The 11,847-nt window shown below is 38.6% G+C and overlaps 1 protein-coding gene across 3 annotated transcripts; it reads left to right on the forward strand.

Annotated features, from left to right (window-relative positions):
- The first annotated feature begins 1,150 nt into the window (after positions 1-1,150).
- Positions 1,151-10,891, forward strand: LOC104604591 (uncharacterized). Of its 3 annotated transcripts, none has more exons than XM_010269013.3 (8): positions 1,151-1,311; positions 1,406-2,893; positions 3,784-3,902; positions 8,090-8,713; positions 8,834-9,155; positions 10,004-10,169; positions 10,307-10,409; positions 10,526-10,891. In XM_010269013.3, exons 2-8 carry the CDS (start codon positions 1,733-1,735, stop codon positions 10,641-10,643), a joined length of 2,613 nt encoding a protein of 870 aa, XP_010267315.1. In that variant the 5' UTR covers positions 1,151-1,311; positions 1,406-1,732; the 3' UTR covers positions 10,644-10,891. The 3 variants fall into 3 exon arrangements, with proteins under 3 accessions (XP_010267315.1, XP_088746277.1, XP_010267316.1); XM_088890151.1 differs by having other exon boundaries at positions 10,313-10,409; XM_010269014.3 differs by having other exon boundaries at positions 8,834-9,137.
- Positions 10,892-11,847: the final 956 nt, after the last annotated feature.

The raw sequence follows: 11,847 nt of genomic DNA on the forward strand, positions 1-11,847 counted from the left end.
AAGTTCGGCTTAGCCCATAAATAGGTCTAATCATGAACATCCTACTATTCTCTACTTCCAAGTTCCGTCCCTTTTGCTTCTTCGCCTTCACCTTCACGGGGTTGTTGGTTCATTCCGAACCCAACCTAAAGCCACACCAACCCGGACTTAACCGGTCCCATATGTAGTGCACCTATATTCAAACAAAGCCTATAAAATGTGAATATCTCAAAATGCAAATGGATAAGGGCAGTGCGTAATACCTCAACCCAAACCCGATTATAGATGACCCAACCATTTTCCAATAAGGTCGGACCGGCGCGGTTTACCGTTTAACCCGACCCATTGACATATCTCTACAAGTAAGAAGCCCGATAAGGTCCCATATCACTTTTCTAGTCCCCATCATTTGTTCCTCGCTGTACGAACGAAATCCCAACTTCCAAATCTAATCCCTGCACACTCATCAATCATTAATCCAGGCCCTCCATTTTTAATACATACAGATCAGACGGTGGTACATCCATACACTACATCTACATCCAAGAATATAGATTCTAATCCGAAGGTGCCCGTTAAATCTCCTTCCTGCCGACCAATAACAATACCAAGATACTGCTTGGTAATCGTAACCGTATACGCTTATACTATACAAAAGTGTATACTGTACACCAATGATGGTACTGTTGTGACGTAATGATCTGACGGTCCCGCCAACTTTGTAATTGATCAAAGGTCATGATTACTGGGCCCACCGCATGCATTTGACTACGGCCATACGGCAAAACCACCCAGATCATGGGCATCAGGGTAGGTGAAAAATGAAGGTGTACAGCGAAACTCCTGTCCGTTCTCAGCACCGTAAAAATAATTAATTATAAACCGTTTAAATTTTGTATGAACAGATAACGTAAGTATCATAACAGTGACACTAACCTTGATTATTTAAATTAATAGAGAGTTAACTTAGTCTTAATCTTATAGCAGCAGCCCCACTGAACGCCGCTCCACAAAGGAAAACAGAATTAAAGCGCGGCCATTTCGTAATTTTGTGGAAAGTTTGCCGCGTGTCACCTGATCAAGGCTATATCGTGAAAATAATATCATTAAAAAATTGAAATCGGCGCTTCTCTTCGAAAAGAAAAAAGAAAAAGGAGAAAAAAATAAATAAATAATTTTAAAAGAATAAGGAAAACTCGTCTTTCTTTCTGTTCCCTCTGGTATTTATAATCTCTGACCTGAAGAAAATCTTGGCTTATTATATGTAGATTGTCCTGTAAAGATAGGGCTTCTGGTTTTCTGGTTGCGTGGAGGAAGAGCAGAGCTTCAGAGGTACGTTCTTTTGCATTCTTCCATTCTTAATTGTAGTTTTGTCGATTCTTGCTCTGGTTTTTGAATGTCGATTTGATCTTTTGTTTTATTGTAGACGATTCGGTTGTTTGAACAAACTGGTTCATTTCTCAACTGTAATCTCGCAATTCTTGGGGGGTGTGAATGGTTTTGTATCTGTTGAGGGGAGTGGTGTGGCCTAATTGGAAATTTGGAATAGGATTTGTTTCTGTTTCTTCACGAAATTGACAAGGTTTAGGATTGCGGTTGTTCACGAGTTCTAGTGTTTCGTTGTTTGATCCTTGATTTTAGGATCCGATACGGAGGATGTGTGTTGTCATGTGTCGGTTTCACCTTCGAGGCACCGGGGGTTAGGTGGTAGTTGAGTGGTTGGGGACGGGGACGGGGACGGGGAGGGGATAACATGACTGATTTTGGGCCGCGGCAACAGAAGCAGGAGAGCAATGATGCTCGTGCGGAGTTCCAGCGGGGTTTGGAGGAGTTGATGCGTGGTCATTTGGATGATTGTATGTCATTGGCTTCGTGTAGCTCTACTCGAGATCAGGAGGATGATGATGAGGAGGGTGATCAGCTTGTGCGCCGCAGGCGACGGTCGGATCTCGAAGGGGATGATTTGGCTGAGTCGTCTGCGGCGCGAAGGCGCCACTCGCGTATTCTGAGTAGGTGGGCTGCTCGGCAGGCCCAGGAGATGATTACTACCATTGAGAGGCGGAACCGTGAATCTGAACTCATGGCTCTTGCCGGTTTGCATACTGTTTCCATGCTTGATTCTTCCTTTTTGAGGGAGTCACAGTCTCCCACTTCAAGACGGCAGGGGGCTGTTGAGAGGCCGAGCACGCAGGCATCCTCTCTCCTGCAAATGTGGCGGGAGCTGGAGGATGAGCACGTGCTCAACCATGCCCGAGAAAGGGTGAGGGAAAGGTTGAGGCAGCAGAGGGATGTTGAATCTAATACCAATCTTTCAACCACAAACATGTCTGAAACCCGGGAGAGTGAACACCGTGGCAGTTTGGATGATGCAAGTGAGAGTGAGAACGAGTATGGGACGTGGTCTCAAGGTCAAATGGAGTCACATAATGAACGTGGAGATCATAACAATTCTAGCCGTGAACAGTCTCCTGATATTGGCGAAGTTGAAAGGGAAAGAGTGAGGCAGATTGTTAGGGGATGGATGGACATTGGCATGAGTGACCACACGTCCAATGCTTCCCAGAGAAACAATAGCCCTAGGGCGGAGTGGCTTGGTGAAACTGAACGGGAGAGGGTAAGACTCGTGAGAGAGTGGGTCCAAATGACAAGTCAGCAGCAGAGAGGTTCTCGTAGCAGTAGAAGGGAAGAAAGAGCTGTTGCACTTGGTTCTCAGATTGAAAGGGTTCGTGATGGTATGGTTGTTGACCATGATGAACGCCAAACTGTGCACATTCGAAGGGACAGGCTGCGGTTGCGTGGAAGACAAGCTCTCATTGATTTGTTGGTAAGGGTTGAGAGGGAAAGGCAAAGGGAACTGCAAAGCTTGTTGGAGCATCGAGCTGTCTCGGACTTTGCTCATCGCAACCGTATCCAGGTCAGTTGCTTATCAAAATGTTCATTTCTTTTATGTTTACCCTAGTATGTATGAATATTGCATTTACTCTTGTTATCTGCAATTCCACAAGGAAATTAAATTCTAGGTACTCTGATAGTCTGATTTGGAAACTCGATACTTTTTTAGGATGGGACCTAGCCAATTAGGGCTAGGTGTGTTGGTAACATGCTTAAGAGATAGAAATTCAATGTCTTGAGTGTCTCTCTTTACTTGAAATGCATATTTATAATTGAGTAATAAAAGCTAGATAAAATGTGATACCTAGAATGTAATACATGCATAACTGTGCTTATGCATGCATACACGTACCCGTGCACCCATGCATTAATTAACAACTTCTTTTGTAACTTTGAGGTGTACCTCATCTTATATAGTACTTAGAATTTACATAATAAATGGATGGTTAAACCATGCCTCTTTTTTTATCATTCCTTGAGATATCAAGGAATTTATCTGATGATTATGATATTTTAATCTTTCCAAAACTATTCTACTATTTTGATTCAAATGTTCCTAAAATGTTTTTATTTTCAACTTAGACGAAGTCTTTTGTCCTAGAATCAACTATTTTCGCTGTCTTCTTTTTTTATAATTTTTACATCTTCAAATGATTTACTAATAAAGTTTCTAGTCATTTAATGCCCAATGAATTCATTTAGAATCATTTTATTATCTTCAATAATTCCATGAGTAGGTATTCATTTTTAAATATATAGGATGCTTATGTTCTCAGTTCTCAACATTGACTACTCACAAGTTAGAATTCCAGATGAGACCATCTATAGAAATTATATTTGTTACTATGATGTTTAAATTACATGCTATATGCTATTGTATGACCTTGGAATCTGATGTGGTATTTTTTCCAGTCATTACTCAGAGGTAGATTCTTGCGAAATGAAAGATCTTATGAGGATGAGAGGCCACCTTCAATGGCGGCGAGTGAGTTAGGCCAGTTAAGACAATGGCATACTGTATCTGGTTTAAGGTATGCATTACCTGTTCTATTCCATGTCTTCTCTACCCTTTTCAGCATTGCCTTCACATTATTTTTCTTGCATTGTGCTTTATTTGTTACTACCTGGTACATTTTCTTTCTGGTTCAGCTCTGCAATTTCTACTTCTTTGTAGAGCATGTAAAGAGGACACAATTCTATAATATTGTTTGTATGCATTCTCTTTGGTAGTGTACTTCCAGTTTGATTAGTTGGAAAATAAGAATTTACGCCTGATACATCTTTGGCAGATAAAATTTAGCGACGGATAATTTTGTTGACATTTATTCATAGAAAATTAATTTCAATTTGTGTGTTGCTAAGAACCCATTACAGGCTAAATAAACAAGGGAAGTTTGCAAATCTTAAGTTGAAAACAATGTTGAGATTATAATTCTTAACAGTTCCAACTTCCAAAACATCATTATTGAAAAGTTGTGAAATTATCAATTGACAAACCTAAGTTGAGATCAGGATACAAATTGAAGGAAGAATTTGATTGTTGCCTGCTTCGTGTCTTTGGCAAGAGACTGATTCCACTTGGTGTCTTGTTCACAAGCCTTTCCTTCCCAAAAGTTGGTTTAGGGCTTTTATGTTTGAAAATCTTCCATAAATCTTATAGAACATTTGTTACCCATTTTTTTAAATGTTCATCAATAATTTCCTTTGGAGCCTGTGGGTTAAATTCTCATTTGGGACTGTTTTGCTAGTTCTTTTAACTTCTGTCCTTTATTGGCATGTAGTATAGGTATGGATTAAAAGAAAAAGATGCCCCCTTGATTTTAATCATACATCTTTATAAATTAAATTCCTAGGAGTTCTATTCTTCTTGTTTGTGATATTTGAAAAATACATATGGTAATCAATAAGAAAGACTCGGGAAATGGTACTAAGCACATACTGTAGAGACATTTTAAGGTTAAATATTGAGCTAGTGTGTCCAAGCTGATACTTGGAAAACCTTTATTAATGAAAATTGATTTTAGTTGTTTCTGCAAGCTCCTGTCTGGAGTCCTGTCAATTTAGGGCTCGAGTTACTCCCCATTATAGCTCCTTTTGATTGAAGGAATGCACACCAATGCCCATGGAATAATGTCCTGGATTATACGATATGGTAGAACATCCTGTAATGTCTTGAAAGCACTTGAAGTTGGAGAAGTATCTAATCTAATGTCTTGAGTGGAATTCTTAAGGATTTTGATCACATGCCTATATTCAAAATAAATTTGTTTCTTTTCCACTTTTATGATAGTATTTAGAAGGGGATTTATGATCATAGGAGGGTGTTGATAAGATTGGATGATGATGGAGAGTGGACCATGGCGTTTGCTGCAAAGATGGAAATGACTAAATGAGGGGTGTGGTGGGGGATGGGGAGTAGGAGTGAAGAAATAAAATATCTCTGATGTATCACTGTATTGAATGGCAGGTTTTGGTGGTTTGGTATTGTTTTTGTTGTGTTATGGTGAGATCTTGCTTAGGATGATGAGAGCCCTCCATATGCATGAGGCACTCAGGCACATGACTTGAGCTTGTGAACCTCCATTCTCAAAATTGGTTAAAAATGAAATACCAGTAAATAGACAAAGCCCTGTTTGAACATTTTGGTGAGATTTTTTTTTTATTTTCATTTTTTTTTTAATTTTTACTTCATATTAACAGTTGATAATATTCATCAGATTAAGCCAAGAAGAAGTACAAGCATATTGTTGGGTCTACAACTGCTCTTTATTTACTCGAACGACCCTTGATGGGAAGTGATTAAGTAAAGCATCCAAAGGGTTTAAAAGATTACAAATATGTTAAAAGTAAGCAGTGCAACATTTGCTCATTGCTCAAACAATATAGAAAATAAGAATTTGTAACAAAAACAGTTTCTCTTTTCTATTTTGTTTGTTTCCTAGTCATACTTCTCTGGTAGCCTAGTTTTTGATTAATCTTTGAGCTGCTTTTTGCTGACATAAGGCAAACTTCAACAGATGGGGTATACTCCCCTAAGTGTCCAAAGCACGAGGATGGGTTTGAGTTGTTTAACCCAATGTTTTCAATTCGTCATTGACCGGGCTGGTGGGAATTGGATCAATGACCCAGTAATGATTCTGGTTCTGACTGATCTAATTCCTGCCACTTTACAAAAAACCATTAACTTGTCCTGTTGACCCAAAGGATTGAACCATTGACTTGTTTGGCCTGTTCACTGGCTTAGAAGGTTTTCACATTTTTTTTGATTTTTTTTATTGCAGCAATTTCACAGTTGACCATTGACCCATCCGCCCAAGGCAAAAGTGGTTCAGCCTCTGGGTCGACATTGGTTTAACCCTCAAGGGCCATGCCATGACATTTTCTTGAATCCGTTTTTCAAGGAAGAAAAGGTTAAGTCTTGTCTTGACATCAGCAATTACGAAGAACTTTTTGAGATGTGAATGTCTAATAATGTAATAGCTCGATTTGTTCTTGTTGCTTGACTGAAAGTCTGTAACCATCTTCCTAAAGCCTACGTGCCTTTTAGAACTTTAATAATTGTTATAAAAAGCCTACATGCCTACACACCTTATTTGAAAAGCCTATTAAGATAATCCATACCTTTTGTATTATATACCTGCAAAAAAGGGTTAAAAATGTTGCTTTTGTTGATAGTGAGCCAAGCTTCAATAAAAATAAAAAGGTATACATGTAAAAAATAAAAATTCTATATGTAAAAAACTATTTGTGGTTATACATATAAAAAGTTATTTGTTATTGTATATAAAACTAAAAATATTATATATAATTTAAGCTTGATTAGGCTTGTGAGCCTCACGAGCGGGAGCTTCATTAGGCTTGAGCTTGGCTTGATTAGCAAATGAGCCATATTGGGCTCAAGCTCAGCTCAAAGCTCAGTTTAAACCGAGTCGAATCGAGTTTTTCACGAGTTGAGCTCAAATAGCTCATGAAAAGCTCTGTTCGTGTCCACCCCTATTTGTTACCAAGTAACAAAAGATACAAAAAACGACATTTATCTTGTACATTAGCTGTTCATTTACGTGAAATAAGATAGGAGGTAAAAGGGAAATGTTATGTAAAAGTGTTCTCAAGAATCTGTGGAGTGTGTCACCCATTTAGGAGGGTCAATGCAACACTGATTCTAGTTGTTATCTATTGCATGGATTCACTTGTTTGGTGATCTGCCTTTAATTGGAATCTTTTGTAGAAGGTTTTTAATCATTACCGTAGTTATTTTTTTTCAACTATTTGTGCTTAATTTCATGTTGTATATTAATATGTTGCTAAATTATATTTGTGCAACCCAATATGTAAGTCTGTTTCTTACTTTTTGGTGTAGGATCACCTTCTCTTATACCAATTGATGTAGGATGAACCTGAGGGTGAGCATTGGAAGGTAGGTGTTGATTGGGTAGAACAGGGTTGAGGAATGATCTTAACACTAAGGTAGAGTTGATCAGGTTAGGAAGGGTCTTGAGACTTAACTGTAACAATTGTAGATTTGTCCCAAAACTGTGAAAAATTTTTGTTTGGGGAAAATGGGTTTAGTGTTAGATTTTATTAATGAAATTCTGTATGTAGGTTTTATCCTGGATAAACATAAGTAGTGACCACATTTGGTAGGGCTTGGAGTATGATGATGAACACTTTGCTTTGTGGAGAAAACCTGAAAATTATGGAATCTAGGGTTTTAGGTGGAACTTTGAGAGATTTGGTGGAATGGTTATGAAAATCCATGGAGGGCACCCAAATATGAGAGCACTTGGAAATGGTTTGGCACAAATGTACAAAAGCTGTTGGAATTGGAAAACTTTGGGTTTGATGATAAATACGGAAAACTTATCTGGATCAGTTATAGTCCCTTGGGAAAGTTTAATGATCACCATTTGATGAATTTATGGTTGTTGACAGCCTTGATTACCAATATCATAGGAAAATAATTCCTAAACTACTTAAACAATGACTATGAAACTTTAAAAAACACAATTTACTTATGATTAGACAAACTGAACTCTAAGGCTGGACTTCACAGACAACATGCAAAATGACCAAAATGGCCTGTTGGCAGAAAAAAATATTACATGAAAAAAATAGAATGTTTCAGTTTGGCTTCTTTACTTCTGCATCACCTTCTCTTTTCATCTGGATTAGAAATGTAATCATAATTTGTTAATTTGACACCTTTTATGTAAATCAGGGAGGGATTTCACTCTAGACCAGAAAATATTGTTCGTGGTCAAGTAAGCGGCCATTCGAATACTTCATCTGACAACAACATAAATGGGTCTAGAGATGAAGAAATTCAGTCTAGCACTGTACCTGAAGTAACAACTGAGAACCATGAACAATTTCAATCTAGAAGGCAGGAAAATGAAATTCATCTTTTGTCAGAGCGTACGGTAGAATTTACAAGCAATGCAACTATTGAAAGCACAAATATGCAAAGATCCAGTATTGAAGGTGGTGATTGGCAAGAACAAATTGTTGAAGATGGTAGAAGAGAATTGCAACAGCCTAATGAAGCTGAGCTTAGTGAATGGCAAGGTGGTAATAGGGAAGAAATGGATGGAAACTGGCAAGAGAATACAGCTAGGAATTGGCCCCAGGAAACTTCAGGAAATGATGGTGGAGAAACTAGTCACCTGCAAGAAACACAGGAGTGGCATGAAGATGTTTCTAGGGAGGGTGTTGAGAATTGGACAGATGGGCCTTCTGATCCTCCAAGAACTCGAAGAGCTGTTCCTGTTAGGCGGGTCAGTAGGTTCTACCCACCTGATGATGATAATGTGTATAGTATGGAATTGAGGGAACTCCTCAGCAGGTGTCTGATCTTATCCTCTGAAATTGTTTTATTTTTACAACTTGACCTTTTGAATTATTTGCAATGGTTATCCATCGATTTCTTATTGTTTTGCTTAATTGAACTTTGGCTACTCTGTAGGCGAAGTGTTTCTAATCTTCTTCGGAGTGGATTCCGTGAGAGCCTGGACCAATTGATACAGTCATATGTAGAAAGACAAGGTCGTTCTCCCATTGATTGGGATCTACATCGGACTTTGGTCACACCTACTTCACCCCAGCAAGATCAGGAACAAAGAGATGATCAGAATGGTGATCAGCCTGATACTGTTGTGAGACCTCCACTTGTGCTGCCTCCTCCACCAGTCCCCCCACCACGACCTATTTGGCACCAGGATCTGCATCATGCTAATTGGCCTAGGCACAGCATGCATCGTTCAGAAATTGTGCGCCATTTTTTCTCTGTAACACTTCAACTAGAACCCTTTGGCAATAGCATTATATGTTCAATGATTTTATTAAACTTGACAAGTTTGATATTTTTGGTTTTCCTTACATGTCGCACTTTATGGAGTCACACGTCATTTTTTCAAGGTGAAAAGTATTATAGGTGTAGACCACTGAGATTTCATAGCTTGAACTTGCACTCTTCTGTTTGCAAAGTCAATGTTGCAACTTGCAAGCCTGTCAGAGTTGTGACTGTTATCCTTCTATTTCAAAGTCTCTAAATCTACAGCAATATCTCCAATGGTGACCTCATGGACCACAACATCAGAACCCACTGATTTAGGGTTTTGTAAATATTTAGTGAAATTGTATTCTGTTAGATGGTAATTAAAATTAATTTCTATTTTTGACCATTCAAATTATCATGCTTTCATGGATGATAGATCAATTGATTGATGTGACATTTGGCTACTTAATCCTCGTGGTTGATTGTGAAGAGCCTTTTACTAATGGGTTGGCTTGCTCCCGGCTCTGGTGGAGTCGGTTTATGCACCCTTGACCTTGAGTTTACTCTGGGACAGAAGTTTTATCCCTTGAAATCTGTTCTCCAGTAGCCTCTTATTTTTAGATGACACCAGTAACCTCTTTTATTCAAAGTGTACATGCTATTTTTTTAATAGTTTATTTTTATTTTTGTTTATTTGTTTTCTCTCTTGACATACAAGGGAAGGGTAGAATCAATTCTCTTTTATTATATAATCTTGTTATCTAAAAAGACTCATTGTTTCATGAACATTTCTTCACTCATTGCACAAGAATTCCTCGTATTTGTTTCAATTGAGTGTGGGTGCTTTATTTGGAGCAGGAGTGGGAGATCATCAATGATTTGAGGGCTGACATGGCTAGGCTTCAGCATGGGATGAGCCACATGCAGAGGATGTTGGAAGCCTGCATGGATATGCAACTTGAGTTGCAGCGTTCAGTTAGGCAGGAAGTCTCTGCAGCATTGAACCGGTCAGCTGGTGGGCAAGGTCTGTACAGCTTTTGACACACAGAGACATGTTTATGCTAAAAACGCTCTATGCAAGAAGACCATATAATTAGTAATTAACTAATTACAATGACATATCACTCGTTGCTTTCTAGTGAAGTTGCTGTTTTGTGTCAGGGATAGGTGTGGAATCATCGGAGGATGGATCGAAATGGGGTCATGTAAGCAAAGGGGCATGCTGTGTGTGTTGTGATTGTGATATTGATTCGTTACTGTACAGGTTGGTGGTCTACATAATAAAATTTTTCGTGCCTTGTCCAATTTAACAGTAAACACCAAGTCTATGTGCAGTTACCAATAATCTGTCCATGTTTCTTTATCCTCTGTTATTTACAGATGTGGACATATGTGCACTTGTTCAAAATGTGCAAACGAGTTGGTTCGAGGTGGAGGAAAATGTCCACTGTGCAGGGCACCAATCGTTGAGGTGATCCGAGCTTATTCTATACTGTAAAGAGAAGAGAAAAAAAAAAAAAACAAGAAAGAAAGAAAGAAAGAGAAGAAAGAAAAAATAAAAAAAAAAGGTAAGATAAGATGTTGCTGAAGAGCCTTGATATTTGCTATTTTCATGGCTCCATCAGGTTCTTGTCTTTAGATTGTTTTGTTCTTTTTTGCCGCTGTTCTGATCATTTCCAGGATTGCGGAACATTATGTAAATTTATGTTTGGAATGACAAATGGTACCTTCGATTACGATTCATCATTCATGTCTCAATAAAAGATGTTGTCTTCAAACTTGGTGGTCTGGTCTTTTAGTTATTGGATAAAGCCAGCTAAGATGCGTGCTCGCATTGAGTGCATACATGCACACACAAATACGAAAGCAAGACACTGTTCCATGCTTCATTTTCATCATTTCCAGGTGGACAGTGTACTTCCCACATTCCTCTTGCTCTTTTTTGGTAGATAAACTGCCTCTTGCTCAAATGCAGATATGCAGAATCCGGATCTGCTAAAGACAAGATTGTAAGTTGTAACACCCAATCAAAAAGTAAACAGTCAGTTGCTACAGATCTGATTGCACTATGTATCAATTTTTTGGGTCAGGATTACGCGATGGATCACTGATGTATTTATTTCTTATTTCTAAATGGGTGTTGCATATCTTGTTTCTAGCACATCGGAGTCTGTTATTTGTGGTATGCAATCAACCGCCTGATGCTGTAGATCCCCGGAGTTGGGGGGTGACAATGAAGGGGATGATGGGTAATATGATAACTGGGTATCCTTGTTATCAGGAAATCCGTTAATCCACATGCATAACAAACGGGAAAATCTCAGGAATCGGCCAAGATGGTTTGATTTATTTAGCCATAACATAGCCGAACCGTGTATTTGTTAGTACCCTCCTGAGTCCTGACTAGATGGTAGCTCATTCTTGCTCGTAAAGAAGAGAAAAAAAAGACTCCACATGTACAATCTGCTTCTGTAGATGTTTCCGCGTTGAAATTGAAGAGGTAAAACATCGATTTCACCATATGCAGAGTTTTCTCCCCAAGTTTATTGGATTAATTAGTTCTGTACTATTTGTCGGATGAGTAAAGTGAGGGCATTGGATTAACGCATTTTGCTCCTTTCTGCATCGTCGACTTAAAGGTAGAGTAGAACAGAGCATGGCTAATTGGCATTTGTTATTGAAACGTAAGGCTTTCTACTTGT

Source organism: Nelumbo nucifera, chromosome 6, assembly GCF_055504915.1.
Source record: "Nelumbo nucifera cultivar China Antique chromosome 6, China Antique-T2T, whole genome shotgun sequence".
Lineage (NCBI taxonomy): Eukaryota > Viridiplantae > Streptophyta > Magnoliopsida > Proteales > Nelumbonaceae > Nelumbo > Nelumbo nucifera.